General features: G+C 38.4%; 2 protein-coding genes across 2 annotated transcripts in view; one reads left to right on the forward strand and one right to left on the reverse strand.

The window, feature by feature from the left end:
* Positions 1-9,210, reverse strand: LOC134302398 (guanylate-binding protein 1-like). Its single transcript, XM_062987488.1, has 11 exons — positions 9,144-9,210; positions 8,459-8,656; positions 8,198-8,325; positions 6,705-6,814; positions 6,393-6,601; positions 6,014-6,256; positions 3,869-4,017; positions 2,603-2,734; positions 1,238-1,450; positions 1,041-1,143; positions 1-486 (listed from the first exon to the last, which is right to left on the reverse strand). Exons 2-11 carry the CDS (start codon positions 8,640-8,642, stop codon positions 80-82), a joined length of 1,878 nt encoding a protein of 625 aa, XP_062843558.1. The 5' UTR covers positions 8,643-8,656; positions 9,144-9,210; the 3' UTR covers positions 1-79.
* LOC134302399 (guanylate-binding protein 1-like) overlaps positions 4,112-23,370 on the forward strand; it is a 24,745-nt gene continuing 5,486 nt past the window's right edge. Inside the window, 12 exon segments of the mRNA XM_062987489.1 lie at positions 4,112-4,142; positions 4,638-4,705; positions 6,463-6,560; positions 6,736-6,830; positions 19,378-19,571; positions 20,531-20,658; positions 20,792-20,901; positions 21,862-22,187; positions 22,190-22,509; positions 22,598-22,653; positions 22,655-22,823; positions 23,020-23,122. Coding sequence (XP_062843559.1) covers positions 19,385-19,571; positions 20,531-20,658; positions 20,792-20,901; positions 21,862-22,187; positions 22,190-22,509; positions 22,598-22,653; positions 22,655-22,823; positions 23,020-23,122 — 1,399 coding nt within the window. The 5' untranslated portion in view covers positions 4,112-4,142; positions 4,638-4,705; positions 6,463-6,560; positions 6,736-6,830; positions 19,378-19,384.

The following is a 23,370-nucleotide window of genomic DNA, read 5'->3' on the forward strand; positions in this document are numbered from 1 at the left end:
TGCAGGTGTTTATTTGCTCTATGCTGACATCCTACCACAAGTGTCCTCTTTTTTGTAAACCAAAAAAAGGTCATCCTATCTAAATAGGTAATTTTAAACCTGACATTTGTATACCTACCTTGTACTGTAAATATAAGGCCAATAAATCTTTGCCAACGTCCACAGCATACTTGGCGTAATCCATATAATTACTGCTAGAAACCTCTTCACTCTGTTTTTTTAGTTGCTGAACTTCCCTGTTCAAACTTTGTGCCTGCTCCTCAAAGCCTTTCTGAAGAAGTTCTTTCTCATCATGCATCTTTTTTTCCACAGCTTTGTCCAGCTCCTGCTTCTGCTGAAGATTCTCCTCTTCAAACTTTTTCATAAACTGCTGAAGTAGTTCCTCACTGTGCTGTTTCGCTGCCGTCATCATTTTTTCTAGCTCCTGGATTCTTTTATTTTCTGCTTTACACTTCAGATCCAACAGAGCTGATCGTTCTTTTTCCTCTGTCAGGCACCAATAAAGGAAGATTGAGAAAGTAAGTATCTCAGCATTAGTGAAGCCTCATTCAAATGGATACAAACACCTGTTAGGGATTTATATTTAATGCCATTTTTGGATAATTTGGATACTTATTTTGAATAGTTTCTGTAACTGCATGATTGAAACAAAATTCATTGCCCCAAATATGAACTTTAATTATTTTATAAGTTTATTATAATATTATTAATTTTATTATTCATGTCATTTTGTTGCATGGCTTCCTCATTCTTTGTTAGTAAAATGAATTAGCTATAGCTTGTAAAACATGTCTCAGCAGCTTAGCTTCTATGTTGTATTAGATTATATCTGGCAATTCAAACTAATTACTGGTCAGTATACGGTTAATATTTGGGTATAAAACCTTAAGTACACTCAGTTATGAAGTAACATTACAGAATTGCCAAAATGGTTTTTTGACCTTGTTAAATAAACATAATTTAGTTCAACGCATTAGCAAAATTTGGGCACTGATTCTGTCTTAAGTTGATTTGTAAGAGTAAAAGTTTACATTAATTACCTTCTATTTTTTTCTCTTGTACTGTCAGTTTAGTGTCAGTCTGGAGAATCATGTCTGCTTCTGTGCGTTTTTCATTAAGAAACTTTCCCAACACATCCTCAGCCTACACACACATACAATATAAAGGCATATAACAGTTAAAGCTTGTACACTGTACATTTTGAGTTTCCTAACACTGTTGTTAAATAGTCTCTTACACTGACTCCCTTGTCAGGCTGGCTGTGGTACTTGTTGATGATGCTCTCTTTGTGTTTGCTATATAGTTTATATCCTCCGGGCTTTGCATACTCCCCCTGCTGCAGATGCTCACTGATTTCCAGGTACAGATCAGACAACAGCTTCTGGCATTTTATCTCTGATTTCTCCATGTTCTGAACAAGTAGCTCAGCAAAGTGTTTTTCTATTTCCTCCTGAAAATACATACATGTTCACACACAAAATGCATAATGCTCTATTACTTACACGATTATGTTAAACTATGTTAAATTATGTTAAACAAAAACTTACCACTAAGACACCAAAGTTATTAAATAAGTTTAAGAGACCACACCTGAAACTATAGCAAATTTCTACTTTTATAAATTTCATATTCATAAATCGATTTATACTGGTTCGGATAATTTATATTTTACAGAAAATGTAAACGCCTCTAAGCTGTATTTGTAAATCCCATTAAATTAAATTAAAACTTCAATATGCTAATATGATGTCCATGTCTCAACTGTTTTATGTATAGGACACTAAAGTTGTTTTTACCAAGCATATTATCCCTTCTAATCCTTTTCATTTGTTATATAGGGTGTCCCAAACTGAACTGACATTTTAAATTTGCCATTTTTTCGTGGCAAAACCAGAGTTAGAGATTTTTAAATTGTTGTCATTAGTAAACGTTTAGGTTAAATCATGAAAAGGTACACAATTAAACAACGCATAGAAATTGTAAAAATTCACTTTAAAAATGGTGATGGAAAGGATCATGTGACTTGACGCCATTAGACTTCTTTCTTTGGGGTTATCTTAAGGATAAAGTGTACACCAACAAACCACAATCCTTTTAGGACCTCAAAGAAAAAATTCCACACAACACTGATGAAATTTCTCAGCAATTATGTCGTGTCATGAAAAATTTCATCAAAAATGTGCTGCCACGGTCGAGGCGGTCATTTGTCAGATGTTTTGTTTCATACATAACCTCCATGTCTTTACTTTCAAATAAAGCAAAAACATTATTAATGTTAGATTAATAATAAGAAATAAGAAATGTGTTTTATTAAAAAATTAAAATGTCAACTCAATTCGGGACACCCTGTGTATCAGGTTCTTTTCCTCCAGACTCTTAGTTTTTCAGTAAAGTCTTATACTTTTTGTCTGTGTCCTTCACTACAGTATTTAGAGATTTGTTGTAGTTTACCACATCTGACAAGGTATGCACCCCTTTGACTTTTAATAATGTATAATGATTTTTTTCTTCTTTTTTAACATTACTTATATGTGTACATAAAAAGCAACAGGCTGGCACACATAAATAAAAATACTCATATTATTACTATTATAACACTTACAGTCAACTTTTTGAGGTATTCTCCTTGTTCATCTTTGAAAGAGTGCTTCGTAAACTCAGCTGTGGCCATGTTGGTGAGCTTTTGATGTTCATCATAAATTTTACTCAAGCCGACAGGAAACAAAATTTTCACCTGCATTAAAATTAAATTGAAATAAGGGTCAATAGATCTGGACAAGAATAGGCATTTTTAATATAAAGATAATGTAAAATATATAAACACTAAAGCAGTGAGTGTTGCTGGTACAGTTAAGAGCTGTATTCGCTCTTCAGCTCTTTAATTTGAGGGTCGTTCACACCAAGCCTGAACCACCAAGAACTTGCTGTCTGTAAGGAAAACACTGTGCCAACTTAGGTCACAACATGTGTAACTATCACTACTTGTAGGCTCTTCGGCCTTCTATGCTATAAGCTGATTCATAGCCATCCATCCATTGCCTCACAAGCATGAAATGTCCACAGGCACAAGATACAGCCACAAGATATTAGTGGCTGACTTCAAAATGATTTCGCAAATAATTGGAGACTGTTAAAGCTACATAAAAGGGAGGGTCAGTTTAAGGGTCAATGTGTCTATGGTTTTGAAATGGGATGTGCAACACACTCCTGGGCAGCTGTCCACATACTTTTGTCCATACAGTTGATCTTTTGCGAGTGCTAAAATGTGAAACTTACATTTTAATTTGACACAAATTATATAGTTTATGTTTTAGATGCAGATGTGTGGACTGCACGCAGGCCAGTGAAGCACACACACATACTATGTCTACAAAGCCAAGCTGTTGTAGCACACACAGGCAAAAAATTGTTGGCTCTTTCGCTAAAATCCCAGTACTGTTCTACCAATGGTACCTTATACACATATTCAAGTCACCCAAAGGCACTGATGCACCCCATACCATGACAGTTGGCTTGCATCTAAGATGAGCACTCAGAGCACTTACTGCTTAGAAATAATGTTTGTCTTTCTCTTTGCTTAATAGAGTTTCAGATTGCATTTCTTGATGCAGTGTCAGACGGATTGCCAACATCAAGTTCAATATTTTTTTTATATTTGCATAATACAGTTAGGTTGGTCAGCCAAAACAAGTAATTTTATAATTTATTTGTTAATTATATAAAGGTTCAAGACAACTCACAAATCACATATTCTTGTTTTTCATTTACATAATGTATTTTCTGTAAACATTGTTTTTAAATATTGAAAAAAAGTTGTGTCATGCCATCATTCTGTCTTATTGGTTTAAACATGTTTTGTGTTTGTAACCTGTTCCATCCCACTCTGGTATAGTTTAACTGCTTCCTCCACAGATGCCTGGTTCTCTATTTTTGCCATAGCAACCACAGCATTCTCCAGGCAGGGAACTTTGCCACTAGAGATTGTCTCCACATACGACTGAACCAGGTGACCAAACACTGTCCACACACACACACACACACACACACACACACAGTGGATATGACATTTAATTTTTACTGCAAATTAATACAAAGTTTTATATACAGTCCCCTTCACAAAACACAGACAGACAGCAAAAAAGGTTTGTTTATTCTACCATGTATTATAATAACAAAAGAAACTTCATTAAAATGATTGATACAATAAAACAATAAGAAATTATACAACACTCTAAAAATGCTCGGTTTTTTTTTCTACCCAAACGCCAGGTTGGGGCAGTTGGGTTACCTTGCTGGGTTATTTCTCACTCAAATAATCCAACTGTGAGGTTATGTTCTTAACCCTGCACTTGGGTTACCATGCCCTGTTGCCAATGGCTAAATTCCCTTAAGAATATAAACGAACATTTGTAATGGTCTGTGTTGCCAGATTGGGCGGATTTTATTTGAAAATGGAGGGGATTTTGGCAGGTTTTATGGTATTACAACATTGCAAATAAAAATATTTCAACTGTCACTAAATTTATAATTACTGATCTTTAAGATATCAGCAATTAATTAGTTTAATCTTTTTCATAAGTATGTTTGGAAGGTTTTCAATGCATTTTGGTGGATTTTGAAATACATTTTGACACTAGCAATCTGGCAACCCTGGTAACGGCACAGAAACAACAGTTTGGACATTTGCGACAGCAGCATATTTGAGGTAAGTGTTTACAGTTTTTTTTTTTTTTTTTTACTTTAAACGCTTATAAAATAGATGTTTAAAATATTAACAATCCTATTTTAAGTTTAATTTCCTAAAAACTTTTAGTTTGTCTCTTCGAGTTATGAAAGTCCGCAGTAGATACTAACTAGATTGAATGGAAATTGTAGCTAGCTGCCTGCTACCTACTGGCTAGCTAACCCAAGATAAAAAGCTTGCTAAGAATTTTTAATTTTAATAGAATAGTAACGAAAGCTAACTAAGCTGTGAAACATGATTTTAGAAGCTAATTAAAGTTACCTTACTTAGTTAGCTACAGCGGAGATAAGAACTTACCTCAGGGAAACTTTTGTAAGCTTGGGCAAAAAAGTTATATATGTTAAACTGCAATATCACTAACGTTAATTATTTTTTATTTCCAATGTTTCTAACCATAGTTAGAACCTTACAGTTGGGTTGTTGAAACAACCCAGCACAATGGTTAAATTTCATAACTCAACCAGCTGGGTTAAAATAACCCAGCGTGTGTTCTGTCCAATACTTACCTAGCGCTGGGTTGCCAAATAACCCAGGTTGAGTTGTTTTCGGCCCAGCGTTTTTTAAAGTGAATGAATAAAAGAATAAACATCATAAAAACAGCATGATGTTTCATTAGACTTGAGAACTGATTCTTCAGATTTCAATATCCACACATGTATAGGCTTTAGGTCAGGGGAGTGAGATGGCTGTGGTTAGTAAGCCATTTTTGTGTTAATTTGGCTCATTGTCCTGGGACAACTAAAGCCCAGTTTAACCTTGCTGCTGGGGCAGTCAGATTTAAATGTAATACCTGCTGGTACTTCATAGACTCCATAACATCAAGTATTCAAACAAGTTGGGACAGTATGAACAATAAAAATAAGAAACAGTGTTTCTAACACTGCCATTTATTTCACTGCAGACAGGATGAACCCCAGATATTTCATGTTTTGTCTGCTCAGTTTCATTATATTTGTTAATAAACATCTATTCCTGCATTTTTAGGCCTGAAATACATTAAAAAAAATGGATGGTAAAGCATTTACCACTTTGTAATGTTGCCATTCTTTCTCACAACATTTAAAAGATGTTTTGACAATGAGGATACCAAGCAATGAAGTGTCCAGGTGTTATTTTGTCTCTTACCTGCAAACATGTCTTTAGGTGTGTGACAGTACGAGATTGTTGGTGCATGTTTTAATTTCAAAATACGTAAAAAAATAGAGGGAGAAAATAGTTTTTGATGACACTACATGTGCACCTTTTACTCAAGAAAAAGAGAACACTTACTCCTGCCAGTGACTCTTTGTCCTCCTTTCAGTGTTTTGACTTCACTTACAGTAAAGACATGGTCACAGAAATGCTGTGTCACCTTAAGAAAATCAGGCCATATATCATTTTCACTTAGGCTCTCAAGGCGAGTCATTTTGTCCTGGGTGGCAGGTAACGGAAAAACGAAACATTTCCGGGTTGGAAAATAGTTTCGAATACACTGTCTTGGAAGATTGTAGTTGCTGATTTTTTTCCCAGTGCCTGTGAAAAAAAAAAAAAAAATAAGATCTGAACATCAGCACACATTATAACATCTGCACCTGAAATTCAAATTTTAACTCTAGAAAAGTTAATATGAAAGCTCACTATGAATTTCAGTAAATAATGTAATTAATACCTTTCTTCAGCTGAAGTGCAAAATCTAAGTACTCGTCCTCACTCACTTGACCCTTGTTTTCAATCACTAGGTCCAAAACAAAGTCTCGTACTGTCCAGATAAAATTAGGAAAGAACCGCACAAACTGGAAGTCTTCCTCATCCTCATCCTCAGCTTGTGCAGATGCAGGTGATTTGATCTTAATCTGTTCTGCAAGCTCAGTGACATAGCTGCAATGTGTCAGAAATAACAATAATGTTATGTTTTGTGATAAGAAATAAATATATGATGTGTATATATTTTTGTATAATCATATTTTGTATGGAAGCATACTGTAAATTCTCCAGTGCTTGGTTGTCGATAGTTCCACGGCTGTTGTAGACCAAAGTGCTGCTGAGAAGAACAGCCAGACAGAAGATCCAGGCATCATTTTTAGAGTCACCCTAAAACATAACAAAGGTATGTGAATTTATACGGTAAGGCTTCATTATTCAAAAGTATTTGTAGATACAAATGGTAGACAAATTATAGAATAAAATACATTAATGTAGTGCATTTGCTGGCATGGTCCCCAAATTTCAACAGCAGTATTTGCTGAGAGTCAAATTCAAGAGTCCAAGTCATAATTCATAGCAGGGAACAGTTGCATCATGCTTCCTCTCTGCCTATGCCGATTCCTGCTCTGACCGAGGAGATCGAAGCTAACCCATGCCCCCTCCGACACGTGGGCAGCAAGCCGCATGAATCTCATCACCCACACGTTGACGAGTGTTGTGCCACCTAGCGTTGTGTAGGGAGAGACACACCCTAAGAGCACTCTTTCCTCAGCCAGCAGAGGTCGTAATTGACAGAGAGAGACCCATATCCGGCTTAGTCCCGCCTATCTGAACAACAGGCCAATTGTTGTTCATGAAGCCACTCTGCCTCAGCCGGCAAGGCAGAGCTGGAATGTATGTTATGTAAATGTATGTTAACTTATGACTTAAACTGTAGGTTTTAATATGTTATTGCACATTGCTTTTGTTTAAATTCCTCAGGTTGGCAGTAACTGGCAGTCCACCTGGCAGCTCATTAACAGTGTGCTTTCATTAATGTGGATTCTTTTTAGTAATATAACAACACTTTCTATGTAGAATGTATATATTGCTGGCAGTTTTGTTTTCCCTTATACAAAGAAGTGTAGAACTGTCAAAAGTTGGTTTGAATCCAATCAAATGTGTACATTTTTACCACTTTCCATAGCTTAAAGGGAAGCCACTGAGTTATTTTATGGTACAGTTAAAGTTAAACACAAAAGTACATATACATAGAAGATGTATGTCATAATGGTTATATGATATCAAGGATTTCTCCAAATGTTCTTTTCTGTGACTGTATGATTAAAAAACACTGACCAAAACGTTTAACAATTTAGGTTTTATAAATTCCTTGTGGATTTTTCCCCCCAGAAATCTGAAAATATTAGCTAGAAGCAACTTGAATTATATTAGAAAGTTACATGTCCATTTGGCATGACCTAAATCCTAGTTAGTGACTATGATTAAAATGAGCATTTAAATAGGGCTATTTTTGACCCCAATGTTTAAAAAGTAAATAAAACAGTAAGCTGTTTGTCAAGATACTTAGACCTCAATCCAGACTTAGACCTCAAATTTGTAGAAATAAATAAAATTGGACAAGGAAGTACGGGTTAAATTCGCTAACCTTATGATTGTTGCATTTTTGAAAATGTTATCTAAATGTTGCCCTGAATCCTAGGTTGTATGTAGCTAATCATGCCATGTCATAAAGCCATTCAAAATAAATTTGTAGAGAGATGTTTATACCTTGTCAATGTCCCCCAGTCCCTCTGTATCCAGAAGCACCAAGGTGTGGTTAGGGTTGGCAGGGTGAGGGACACACCACATCCAAATACCTTTAGTCTTTGATTCTATGGTGCTGCCCAAAGCAAATCCTAATACATCACAGTAACCTTTATCATCATCATGCTATCATCAGTATTGAAATTGAGGTTATATCTTAAACTTTCTACAAAGTATTAAATAGGTATCATATACCTATTTATTTATTAAGAAATATTAACTCACCTCTTTCTTTTCCTGCAAGTCGGTTCATTAGGTAAGACTTTCCAGTGCGGTAAAGCCCTACTATAGACACCACCACCACTGGCTGGCTGATCCCACGCAGATACGTTATAGCACTGTCACTCACAAGCAGTGAACCATTCACATTTTCCACCAAACAAATAGGCGCCGGCATTGGACTACACATGGTGCTTTTTGGGCCTGGAAAGATTGAATTTTAGTCAGTTAATGAAAGTAATAGTAGTTCAGTACAATAAAATGAATAAATAAAAAGAAAAATAAATGTCTCTGAATTTTTTAACCAAATTTATTGCTAACACATTTATTGCTGTTAAAACGTTATGCTTTTAGATATGTTTCTGGACTTTATACAGCTGGCACAAGTGACACAGCATTTAGAACAAGGAGTCTTACACGCTCTTAGGTGTGTAACAAAACTCTGTAGATACTCATAATTAATTTGAATTAATATTAATTAATTTCAAAATAAAATCTTATGCATAGCACTGCATTATATAAATGATTTCCTTAAAAACATCTAAATTACAAATATAGGTAGTGTGGAGTGAGGGTAGATTTTAAATACATTTACTTAAGGCTAGCGTGTGGTTACATTTCTTGTGGATTTTTACATTATAAACTTTAATATGCTGCTAGAATAGTCAAAACATTAATTAAGGAAGCTTACCGTATGATATTGCTTGCTCTTAAAACGACGTCAGTGTTAACAGGTGGCGGCACCAGTGACAGTGACAATAATCATACAGGCATACAGGACCTGGCATACAGGCATACATACATACCTTCCATTATTGACTGATCACATGATTAAAAAAAACCAAACAAATTCTTTCAAAGAAATGCTACTGTAGCATAGGCTAGCTGTCCAGATGAACAAGACTTTTCATATACAGCTATTATAAGGCTTTTGTTAGTGAGCTCTTTTAGTTTCGGTTTGGGTGCGGCAAGTTTGCAGCTGCTGCCATTTGCTTATTAGGCTTTCTGTCTGCGTGTTTTTCCATCACCTTGGTAACTTAGTTGTAGGAAGCTGCTGCTGTTGTCACTGTCTCAAGGCCCGGTTGGTGCTGGAGAGAACTATGAGAGATCAGCCTGCCCTTGGATGGTTTAGCATAGCAGTTTTTCTCTTTTACTACTGCTCTTTTAATTTTTTTTTCTTTTGCTGTTTTAATCTCCCACCAGCAATCCCCTCACTATTCCCCAGCTTCAGTGCTGGTACCGCTGGGACGATCATGGTCTACATGGCAGTGAGCTTGAACTACGGGGTGCATTGGTCCCCAATTTATACCATAAAAATGCTGCAAGTTAATTATGTCTAATGCTAGCCTGTTTGATCCACTCTTCCACCAAGGGCATCAAAATTGTTTAGGACAGCAGCCTGATTCTTCCCAGCTGTTGTGGCCTCCTTCTGTGCTCAATGCCTCCTTCCACTACTCTACCCAGATCCCTCTTCTGACACCAACATAATATAAGCTATAAGTCTGCAAAAATACAGACTTATCTTCAATCAGCTCTAGACAGACACGAGAACTAAACAGGCAAGAATACCAAACACAATATAAAACATGTCGTCTTGAAGGTAGCATATGTTGCTCTAAAATCTCAGTGTACTTTTCTGCATTGATGCTGCAATCACAAAGGTCTAAATTACGTTTACCAATAGCACTGACACAACCCCCATACCATGACAGACCCTGGCTTTTGGATTTGAGTCTTTGGTCTTTTTCCAAAAAATACACGTTTCCACTGTGTGATGGTCCATCCTAGATGCCTCTGAACCCAGAGAAGACGTCACGCTTCTGAACATGGTTAAAATAAGGCTTCTTTTTTGCACAGGAAAGTTTTAAGTGGCATTTGTGCATGTAACTCTGTATTGTAGTGCTTGATAAAGGTTTGCCCAAGTAATCCCTCACCCATGTGGTTATATCAGCTATTGTTGAGTGGTGGTTCTTGATGCAGTGCCTTCTGAGGGATCAAAGATCACAGGCATTCAGCTTAAGCTTGCACTCTTGGTCTTTACACACTGAAATTCCTCCTGATTTCTTAAATTGTTTAATGATATTATGCACTGTAGAGGGAGAAATATGCAAATCCCTTCCAATCTTTCTTTGAGGTTCATTGTTTTTAAACATTTCAATCATTTTCTTAAGCATTTGTTGACAAACTGGAGATCCTCTGGTCATTTTTGCTCATCATAGACTCTGCCTTTCCTGGATGCTGCTTTTGTACCAAATCATCATTATTTAGTTTTTCACCTCATTACTAGCCCTAAATTGCCCATGTCCCAACTTTTTGTGGAATGTGTTGCAGGCCTGAAATGCAGGAATTGAGGTATATTAACAAATGAAATGAAGTTGAGCAGATAAAACATGAAATACACTATATTGCCAAAAGTATTCGCTTGTCTGCCTTCACACGCATACTAACTCCCCATGACGCAGTGACATCCCATTCTTAATCCATAAGGTTTAATATGATGTCGGCCCACCCTTTGCAGCTCTAACAGCTTCAACTCTTCTGGGAAGGCTTTCCACAAGGTTTAGGAGTGTGTTTAAGGGAATTTTGGACCATTCTTCCAGAAACGCATTTGTGAGGTCAGACACTGATGTTGGATGAGAAGGCCTGGCTCGCAGTCCCCGCTCTAATTCGTCCCAAAGGTGTTCTGTCGGGTTGAGGTCAGGACTCTGTGCAGGCCAGTCAAGTTCTTCCACACCAAACTCGTTCATCCACGTCTTTATGGAGCTTGCTTTGTGCACTGGTGTGCAGTCATGTTGGAACAGGAAGGGGCCATCCCCAAACTGTTCCCACAAAGTTGGGAGCATGAAATTGTCCAAAATCTCTTGGTATGCTGAAGCATTAAGAGTTCCTTTTACTGGAACTAAGGGGCCGAGCCCAACTCCTGAAAAACGACCTCACACCATAATCCCCATAATCCAAACTTTACACTTGGCACAATGCAGTCAGACTAGTACCGTTCTCCTGGCAACCACCAAAACCAGATGGAGAAGCGTGATTTGTCACTCCGGAGAACACGTCTCCACTGCTCTAGAGTCCAGTGGCGGTGTGCTTTACACCACTGCATCCGACGCTTTGCATTGCGCTTGGTGATGTAAGGCTTGGATGCAGCTGCTCGGTCATGGAAACCCATTCCATAAAGCTCTCTACACTCTGTTCTTGAGCTAATCTGAAGGCTACATGAAGTTTGGAGGGCTGTAGCGATTGACTTTGATAGCTGAGTTGCTGTCGTTCCCAATCGATTCCACTTTGTTATAATAACACTGACAGGTGACTGTGGAATATTTAGTAGTGAGGAAATTTCGCAACTGGACTTGTTGCACAGGTGGCATCCTATCACGGTACCACGCTGGAATTCACTGAGCTCCTGAGAGCGACCAATTCTTTCACAAATGTTTGTAGAAGCAGTCTGCATGATGCCTAGGTGCTTGGTTTTATACACCTGTGGCCGTGGAAGTGATTGGAACACCTGAATTCAATGATTTGGATGGGTGAGTGAATACTTTTGGCAATATAGTGTATCTTGGGTTTAAATAAAACTCAAAGTAAATGTAAGGAACATTGGATTTTTATTTTATTCGTATTGTCCATACTGTCTCAACTGTCTTTTTTTTTATTTGGGGTTGTAGAAAACACCAAGATTGAAAACCTAAATATATGTTTAAAATAAAATTCACTGGTGTTAACTAGTGTAGACAGTGACAATAGTAATCGTACAGGTATGCAGGAAAACACCTTCCATCATTAACTGATCATGTGATTTCAAGAAAACCAAATGCCTACAAAGAAATGCTATTGTAGCATAGGCTAGTTGTACAGAAGAACAAGACTTACCACATACAGCTATTTTAAGGCTTTTGTTAGGAAACTCTTTTATGTAGACAGGTACACTTCACAAACAAGCATATCAAACACTAAACAAAACTTGCATGTGGTGGTCAGTCTTGTCTGATCAATGGGAAGCTCTGGCAAGCGTCTTCCCTTGCGGCAATTGCGACTTTAGCATCACTGTTGTTCCACTGCCTGCTTGAGCTTTTCATTGATGTTTTGGTTTAGGTGTGCCAAGTTGCTGCCATTTGCTTATTAGGCTTTCTGTCTGTGCATTTTCCCACCACCTTGGTAGCTTTGTTGCAGGTAGCTGCTGCTGTTATCTCTAAATCAAGGCCCGGTTGGTGCTGGAGAAAACTATAAGAGATCAGCCTGCCCTTGGCTGGTTTAGCATAGCAGTTTCAGTACCGCTCTTTTTTTTTTTATTTGCTGTTTTAATCTTTCTCCATTTTCCAGCCTCCAGCGGTCATGGTATACATGGCAGTGAGCTTGAACCACAGGGTGCATTGGTCCCCAATCTACACCACAAAAATGGCTGAGGCACTGCACATCAAGTTCTACGTTTAGCTGCTGCTTTCCCTTTGTCGTCATTGCTTTTACTTTTTACTGTTTTCATTTTCTTTGTGGCTGTTTTACAGCAGCAGTGGTATGAAATTATGGCAGGTTGGATCAGCCAATTTCACTGATGTAATGACACTTTCAGCTTTTTGACTATAACTGCCAGTCAGTACAGCTTCAACCCTTACTGCGTGCTTGCACTGGAGTCACAGGTTGGGTAGTCATTGGCATTTACTGAAATACCACTCCAGGCTGTTTGGCGAACTGCTCACATGATGCCTTTATCCGGAGAAAGATCCTTCAGCACTTACAGGGCAGTGATAGCTCAGTGGTTAAGGTACTGGACTAGTAAACAGAAGGTTGCGGGTTCAAGCCCTGCCACCACCAAGTTGCCACTGTTGGGTCCCTGAGCGAGGCCCTTAACCTTCAGTTGCTCATCGTGTTCAGCTCATTGTGTAAGTCGCTTTGGATAAAAGTGTCTGCTAAATGCTGAAAATGTAAATGTACAGAGTTTTGTCCTTTAGCCAGCTGAACAGCTTATGTGTGCTTGCTCCATCCTTCTGTGGTGGCAGCCAGCTAAAAATTATGGCAGTATATAATCTTATTTCTGCTGTTATTGTACTTGAGGAAACCGTTCCATGTTGATGAAAGAAGCTGATGCCTGTCATGGGCATTGCCTCAGAACAGGAGTGGCGCTGGCTGAGGACACCAGAGAGGAAAACAAAGTTTCATTTTGATTGCTGCAAATTGATTATCTCTAATGCTATCCTGTTTGTTGGGGAAGGGTGCCGCACCAAGGGCACTGAAATTGTTCAGGCCTGATTCTTTACAGCTGTTGTGGCCTCCTTCTGTGCTTGTTGCCTCCCTCCACTACTTTACCCAAATCCCTCTTCTGACACCAACATAGTATAGGCTATTTGTCTGCAAAATATTTATTCTTTTTCACAGCCTTTGTAATGTGTGCAGCATGTGGTTTTGCATTGTCTTTTTAAAAAATGTGTGGACGTCCCTGAAAGAGATATCATCAGCATATGTTGCTCTAAAATCTCAGTGTACTTTTCTGCATTGATGCTGCAAATCACAGAGGTCTAAATTCCACTTGTCAATAATACTGACACAACCCCATTCCCTGACAGACTTTGGCTTTGGGACTTGTTCCTAATAACAATTTATTTTTGGTTGAAAAGTAATCCCCTGCCTTTGTGGTTATATCAGCCATTAATAAATGACAGATCATGATGCATTGCAATAATGTATAACTATTTCTATTTACACTGTAAAAACATACTCCTAAATCTAAAGGGACACTAAAAAACACCAAGATTAAAACCCTGATTATACTGTACACTGCCTGGCCAAAAAAAAGGTCACCACCTGGATTTAACTAAGCAAATAGGTAAGAGCCTCCCATTGGATAATTACTGCATGGGTGATTATGTTTCAGCTGGCAACAAGTTATTTAACCCTAACTGATGCAGTGAGTAGCTTCTCATTTGTTAAACAACCATGTGGAAAGACACGTCCTGTGGTCGTGGAAAAGATGTTAATCTGTTTCAGAAGGGTCAAATTATTGGCATGAATCAAGCAGAGAAAACAGCTAAGGAGAAGCTGAAACTACTCAAATCGGGTTAAGAACTGTCCAAAGCATTATTAAAAAGTGGAAGGACAGTGGGGGGGAAACATCATCTTCAAGGAAGGAATGTGATCGGAAAAAAATCTTGAATGATCGTGATCGGCGATCACTTAAACGTTTGGTGAAATCAAATGGTAGAAAAACTACAGTAGAACTCAGGGATGTTTAATAGTGACAGTAAGAGCATTTCCACATGCACAATGCGAAGGGAACTCAAGGGATTGGGACTAAACAGCTGTGTAGCCTTAAGAAAACCACTTGTCAGTGAGGCTAACCGGCAAAAACGGCTTCAATTTGCTAGGGAGCATAAAGATTGGACTCAGAGCAATGGAAGAAGGTCATGTGGTCTGAGGAGTTCAGATTTACCCTGTTCCAGAGTGATGGGCGCATCAGGTTAAGAAGAGAGGCGGCTGAAGTGATGCACCCATCATGCCTAGTGCCTACCGTACAAGCCTGTGGGGCAGTGCTATGATCTGGGGTTGTTGCAGTTGGTCAGGTCTAGGTTCAGCAATGCTATGTGCCCAAAGAATGAGGTCAGCTGACTACCTGAATATACTGAACGACCAGGTTATTCCATCAATAGATTTTTTCTTCCCTGATGGCACGGGCATATTCCAAGATGACAATGCCAGGATTCATCGGGCTCAAATTGTGAAAGCGTGGTTCAGGGAGCATGAGACATCATTTTCACACATGGATTGGCCACCACAGAGTCCAGACCTGAACCCCATTGAGAATCTTTGGGATGTGCTGGAGAAGACTTTGCGCAGTGGTCTGAATCTTCCATCATCAATACAAGATCTTGGGGAAAAATTAATGCAACTCTGGACAGAAATAAATGTTGTGACATTGCAGAAGCTTGTGGAAATGATGCCACAGTGAATGCGTAATCAAAGCTAAAGGCGGTCCAACCAAATATTAGAGTGTGTGTCCTTTTTTTTGGCCAGGCAGTGTATGTTCAAGATAAAATGTACTGGTGTTAACTGGTGGAGACAATACTAATCCTACAGGCATGCAAGAAAACACCCTCCATTATTAACTGATCACATGATTTCAAGAAAACCAAATGCTTACAAAGAAATGCTATTGTAGCATAGGCTAGTTGTACAGAAGAACAAGACTTACCACATACAGCTATTTTAAGGCTTGCCCTTTACACACTGACATTTCTTCCCCAGATTCCTTAAACTGTACTGAATATTGTTTTTAAACATTAAAATTATTTTCTCACACATTTTTTGTCCTCAGTGACCGCATTTGTTCCTAATCATGATCACAATCACATTTTGACATTCCCTTCTTTTTTTCCTCATTACTAGCCCTAAATTGCCCTGTCCCAACTTTTTTGGAATGTGTTGCAGGCCTGAAATGCAAAGATGGATGTATATTAACAAATGAAATGAAGTTGACGACCAGACAAAACATGACATTTCTTGGGTTCATGCTGTCTGGAATAAAATGAAGTTTCATTTGTATTTTTCATACTGTCCCTGGGGTTGTATAAACAGAACAGCATATCATATACAGCGAGTGTTTGTTATCAATGAGAGCCTTTATACTTTCACTTTTGCTACAGTGACATAAAAAAGAAGAGAAGGAACTCATTTCTAGAACCAGTGAAACCTGTCAGTTGTCACATCTCACTGCTGTGCTCAATATTAACTTCACTGCAGCAAGCTACAGAAGTAAACTTGATTATTTTACTAGATCACAGCTAAAGTAAAGTAGATTTTAATTATTATTATTATTATTATTATAGTTGATGTTATTTTGGGTGCATTTTATACATTGTTAGAATTACATTTATGTTCAATAATATTGATTCAGCTATAATAAAACAGTTTGTGCTAACCCATTTACACAATAAAACAACAATTTAAAACAATTAAAAAATTCTTCTCAAATAAACCAGAACAAAGCTGCTCAGGTGGCACAGCGGTAAAAACACACTGAAACCAGAGCTGGGATCTCGAATACATCGTATTGAATCTCAGCTCTGCCTACCGGCTAAGGATGAGCGGCCACATGAACAACGATTGGCCTGTTGTTCAGATATGGGTGGGATTAAGCCAGATAGGGTCTCTCTCTCATAACTAATGCAATTACAACATCTACTGGCTGATTGATGGCGCCTGCACAGAGATAAGAAAAGAGTGCTCTCAGGGTGCATCTCTCGTCACACTCGGCACTCGTCAAAGTGTAGGTGATGAGATGCATATGGCTGCTGCCCACGTGTCGGAGGGGGCATGGGTTAGCTTCGTTCTCCTCAATCATAGCAGAGATCGGCATTGGTGGAGAGGAAGCATGACGCAATCGGGCAATTGGACGCGCTAAAAAGGGAGAAAAAGGGGAGAAAATGCAGGACGAATATAAAGGACAAAACTTGTGTCTATATCCATAGCTTAAGTTTCAAGTTAAAATATAAAAAGTTTCCGAAATTAATGAAATTTAAATGTAAATGAGAACTAAAAAACATTAACATCAAACCCCTATATATATGTCTAAAACAAAATGTACAAAAAATTATTGAAAGGATAGCATACCAAGTTAAACTCTTTCAGTGGAAATGAAGAAACACTGTTTTTAAATAAAGGGCATCTTAACAACAAAGTTTTTTAAGTTTCAGGCTCATTGTAAGACCAGGAAGTAAAGAGTCTCAAAATAAGGTTTTGTTTTGTAGTGAGGCATATATGTCTTCATTCAGCCTAATTTGTGAAACGCCAAACAATTATTTTCATAATCTAGTTAGCTTTTTATAAGTAGTTCACACAAATCAATACAATGTGATCATTTATTTGTTTATTTAACATAAAAAATACAATTAAAGATCATTGCTACTTGAGTTCCATCCATAAGTGTAACTAACATTTATCCATATCAAGAACAACTGTTTTGTAAAACCACATACAGATAAAAAAACTTACTGCAACAGAGTTCAATTCCTTTTTTGCAAAGTACTATTACCATTACTAACAAAACAAAACTGCCCATCCCAGTATCACTGATTGCTCACTGTGATTACACTTACTCCCTTTCCTAACCACTTATCCAATCAGAGTCACGGGGGTGTTGGAGCCTATCCCAGCTTTTCAATGGGCGCAAGGCACACAGTAACACCCTGGACGGGGTGCCAGTCCATCGCAGGGCAGACACACATACACCCCCCCCATTCACCTATAGGGCAATTCAGTGTCTCCAATTACCAATTAACCTGCCACCACACACACCAGCCACCAGGTGAGGGACAGTGGGTGACCATGTCTCACACACACACTCACTTTGTTCTTTTACTGCTTAAATTTAGATCCTGTCACTGTTCATTTTTATTTAATTTTTTTCCCCTTATATTGTTATTTGCACTGTCTTTCTTACATTTTATATGTACATCTGTAATTTCTATATATTGTACATTTTGTATTACTTATTTTTTTTCTATTTTATTTTTATTTTACTTTATTGTTTAATTATATTTCCCAAATGTTAGGAAATAATCAGTATAATATATAATCAATATAATTATAATCAAATAATTAAAACAAACAATAATCAAATCAAGTCCACCAATCGACTGCCAAGACTCATCACTACAGTCCACAAGCCCATACAGTTAGATTTCAGACAGTTCCAGAGAAAACACCACTGACCAACAACCAAAGCAAAGATTCTGCCCTTTTCACCACTTGTCTCCTTTAAGGGCCTCAACCCATGAAAGTACCCACATGGATAATGCTGATATGCTAACTCAAATAGTGACAACAGCTGTCTTTTGGGGGTTCAGCTATCCCAGCACAAAGAGGGACTCACCCCTGAACTCCAGGCCAACATTCTCCCACAATCACCTGCATGCGCAAAATGGACTTATAGAATAACTAAGGTTTGGTAGAAAGGACACGGCTGAAACTCCACCCAACTCCTAGCGCTAAGCACAGAGCTTTTACACCTCTGCCCTGCTTTGGGTGACAGTAAAGTGCAGCTGCATCAACCACTTTAGACAACATGTTTAAAGTGGTTAATTCATTTGTTATTTGTTCCACTTTGGGTCTTTGGTTATTTTTTCCACTTTGGTGGTTTTCTCTGTACCATTACCCCCTGTTACAGAAAGAGTTCACATGGACCCAGCAGAGATGGGTAGAGTTAAAAATGCTCTTGAGCAAGAAAGCTCCATCATGCTACAGTGCAGGAAAACCCCAATACAATACCTCTCAGCAGAAGGCAATAAACATATACAACAGAGAAACTCTTGCCTTCAGCTTTACTCGTCCAGTGGGGGCGGCACAGTGGCTAAGTGGGTAGCACTGTCGCCTCACAGCAAGAAGGTCCTGGGTTCGATCCCCAGGTGGGGCGGTCCGGGTCCTTTCTGTGTGGAGTTTGCATGTTCTCTCCATGTCTGTGTGGGTTTCCTCAGGGTGCTCCGGTTTCCTCCCACAATCCAAAGACATGCAAGTGAGGTGAATTGGAGACATTAATTGTCCAGGACTGTGTTGGATATAACCTTGTGAACTGATGAACCTTGTGTAATGAGTGACTACCTTTCCTGTCATGAATGTAACCAGAAGTGTGGAACATGACATTGAAATCCTAATAAACAAACAAACTCGTCCAGGGGTCTTTCCAGTAGATGCAGGATTCTTTTCTGTCACAAAGAAGGATGGGTCCCTGTGTTCATGCGTAGACTATTGGGGTCTTCACTACATAACCATCACTTGATTGATGTTACTTGATCACTTGAAGATTGTTATGGTTATGCAGTTAATGGTCCATAAACAAGGAGGTGTTGTCTTATGTTAGGGCGTGCCACACTTGTGCTCACAATAAACAGCCCATGTCCTAACTTCCCATGTATTTTTTTTAATGTGTGGCTTTTTGGCAGGGTTAAGATGTCCCAAGTCATGAGTGAGCCAGTGTGTCTCATCAGCACTGATGCAGCTGGGCAAATGTGGGTTACAAAGGAAGCTAAAGATATTCTGGATGAGATAACTCAGCCAGTGGTTGTGATTTCTATAGTTGGGCTCTACAGAACAGGAAAGTCTTACCTAATGAACCGTCTAGCAGGACAACAAACAGGTAAAACTCATTATAAGCATAATCAACAATCAACTAGCACTCAATGTATATTTATCATAACAATGGCCCTTTGAGGAAAGTCAGGCAAAAAATACAAATCTATGACCATTAAACCCTTAAAACCTACAACACCAAATACAGAGTTTCTTACATTTACTTTGACTTTTACGTTTGTCGTTTCAAAATTCTCCACACATTCTTTATTGGGGACAGGTCAGGACTGCAGGGATCGATAGTCGTCTGAGGGATCGATAGATCACAGGCGTTCAGCTTAAGCTTGCGCCCTTGGCCTTCACACACAAATTCCTTCCAGATTCCTTAAATGGTTTAATGATATTATGCACTGTAGAGGGAGAAATATGCAAATCTCTTCCAATCTTTCTTTGATGTTTATTATTTAGATTTTTCACTTCATTACTAGCCCTAAATTGCCCTCGTCCCAACTTTTTGAAATGTGTTGCAGGCCTGAAATGCAGGAATGGATGTTTATTAATCAATGAAATGAAGTTTAGCAGATAAAACATGAAATATCTTGTGTTAAAACTGTCTGCAATCAAATAAAAGTCAAAGTATATGTAAGGAACACTGCATTTTTATTTTATTTGCATTTTCCATACTGTCCCAACTTTTTCTGATTTGGGGTTGCATTTATTGCTTAATAAACTTAACACACTTTATGTTTCTTCATTTTATTTTTCTGGGTAAGATCATGGTGATATCCGTGACAAATCAAATGTTTTGCTCCACATGTGCAGACAACATTACTGTTGTAAATCACTAAATGAACGAGCATGCCTAAACTCATCTGATATGTTGTTGCATTTAAAATCTGGCACAAATAGCTGTTTAAAAAAACTTCAGGACACCAGGACAGTGACAGAAATATAGTAAAGGGTTGTCTTGTAGAAAATATTCCTGCAGACAATAACTATATAATCATAATTTTTCGGTTGTTTTAGGCTTTGCTCTGGGCAGCACCATCGAATCAAAAACTAAAGGTATCTGGATGTGGTGCATAGAGCACCCCTGTATAGATGATCACACACTGGTGCTGCTGGACACTGAGGGACTGGGGGATATTGAGAAGGTAAAAACAAAATCTCTACTACAATAGCATCTACTGTATAAATGCAAATCACTAGTTCTAATAATGTTTTAATTACAGTAAAGAAAAGGTGTTAGAGGTTATAAGCTGACTCAGTCACTAACACATTTTTCAGGGTGATAAAAAGCATGACACCTGGATCTTCTGCCTGGCTGTTCTGCTCAGCAGCACTCTAGTCTACAACAGCCTGGGGGTTATAGACAACACAGCACTTAAAAATCTTCAGTATCCTTCAACGAACAACAGACATACACCGATCAGCCATAACATTATGACCACCTCTTTGTTTCTACACTCACTGTCCAATTTATCAGCTACACTTACCATATGGAAGCACTTTGTAGATCTACAATTACTGACAGTAGTCCATCTGTTTCTCTACATGCTTTGTTAGCCCTCTTTCTGCTGTTCTTCAATGGTCAGGGAACCACAGAGTAGGTATTATTTGGGTGGTGGATCATTCTCAGCACTGCAGTGACACTGACATGGTGGAGGTGTGTTAGTGTGTGTTGTGCTGGTATGAGTGGATCAGACACAGCAGTGCTAATGGAGTTTTTAAACACCTCACTGTCACTGCTGGACTGAGAATCGTCCATCAACCAAAAACATCCAGCCAACAGCGCCCCATGGGCAGCGTCCTGTGACCAGTGATGAAGGTCTAGAAGATGACCATCTCAAACAGCAGCAATAGATGTGCGATCGTTTCTGACTTTACATCTACAAGGTGCACCAACTAGGCAGGAGTGTCTAATAGAGCGGAAAGTGAGTGGACACGGAGTGGACACTCCAGCAGCCCTGCTGTGTCTGATCCACTCACACCAGCACAACACACACTAACACACCACCACCATGTCAGTGTCACTGCAGTGCTGAGAATGATCCACCACCCAAATAATACCTGCTCTGTGGTGGTCCTGATCACTGAAGAACAGGGTTAAAACAGGCTAAAAAGGTATGTAGAGAAACAGATGGACTACAGTCAGTAATTGTAGAACTACAAAGTGCTTCTATATGGTAAGTGGAGCTGATAAAATGGACAGTGAGGAACAAGTGTAGGAACAAGGAGGTGGTTTTAATGTTATGGCTGATCAGTGTATAATTTAAAACACACTATACTTCAATCAACTACAAACACATAAGTAAACACATGAGAAATGGTTTGGCTCTTAATACATACCCATACAGCTATGTGACAAAACTGACTGAGAATATCAGAATAAAAGCACAGCTGGGCAGCGATGATGACAACTCAGCAGAGTTCATGCGAGTTTTTCCATCTTTCATCTGGAGTGTACGAGACTTTACACTAGAGCTAGAGAGAGATGGCCAGTCGATCACAGCTGACGAATACTTGGAGGGTGCATTGGTGCTTAAACCAGGTAAGAAAGAACATGTGTTATGTTTTGCATAAGTTACACCAGTCACTATACACTACACACAGGTACAATGACATTTTGAATGATTTACATTCTAAAAAATAAAATAAAAAAATAAAATAAATAATTAAAAATTATTTTATTAAAATTAAAAGAATTAATTTTTATTGTCCTGAATCGTTTGCCTGAGGGTAGTAGCTGGAACAATGTAGCAATTCGTAGTGGTAAGGTTCTCTGTCTGGAGAATGCAGTGGAGGCTCTGACTCAGATCCAGAATAAGCAGGCATTAGATCAAGCACTGCAGATCTACCGGGAACAGGTCTCCATGTCAGTCTGCTTTCCATTAGACCCGCTCGAGCTATCAGACATCCACAAAGAAGCAGAGAAAAAGGCCATTGATGCCTTCATCAGCATTTCCTTTAATGACTGTGAGCAGAAGGCACAGATGGAACTCATGGTACCTTAAAATACCCACACAGAAATGTTTGTAATACCCAGAATTGTTTGTCTATTATTCACAAACATTCTAACTTTCTCTTTTGTAGAAACAGATTCAGAATGAATATGAGGACTTGTGTGATCAGAATAAGAAGCAGTCTGCTTGTGTGTAAATTGATACTTAAACATGTGTTCACTTCACTGGATGGGGATCTGAATGGCAGCTTCTTTATGCATCCTGGAGGATACCTAGAGTACAAACACATACTGCAGTACCTTACAAGGCAGTACCTTACAAGGCAGTACAGAGCACAAACACACAATAAGCTAATGGTACATTTGTAAAATATGCTATTTAAATAAGCACATACATGTTTGTCTTGGTATTGTATTTTTTCTTTAACAATTGCAGGAATCATTAAGTACCAAGATTAAAATCTGAAGAACATAACATGCATGTTAATAACAGGTGAACTTCTGATGAAAATGTGATGAACTACAAAGCTAAATGTGTACTGTGTTTTTACAGAGTGAGGAGGTGTTGAGTGAGTATATGAAGGAACAGGAGAAGTTTGAGAGGAGTATTCTGTTAGCTGATCAACGTCTTTCTGGAGCAGAGAAGAGGGAGGAAGGTAAACACAAGCACTACTGTTGTAGGATTGTTTACTAGATTAACTCTTACCTGTTAACATTGTTATTGTGTGCTTTACCACTGACAGTTTTTATACAGTTGTACATACCTTTTGTAATATGTACAGTAATTTATTGTACTGTTCTTTAGGCTGCATTGCCCATCCTACTCTGTTCCACCACATTTCTGCTCTTCTGTTGTCTAATGTCAATGTAGACTGTGTAGGCACCGGACCAGCCAATAGCACCT

This window comes from Trichomycterus rosablanca, chromosome 25 (assembly GCF_030014385.1).
Source record: "Trichomycterus rosablanca isolate fTriRos1 chromosome 25, fTriRos1.hap1, whole genome shotgun sequence".
NCBI classification, from domain to species: Eukaryota; Metazoa; Chordata; class Actinopteri; order Siluriformes; family Trichomycteridae; genus Trichomycterus; species Trichomycterus rosablanca.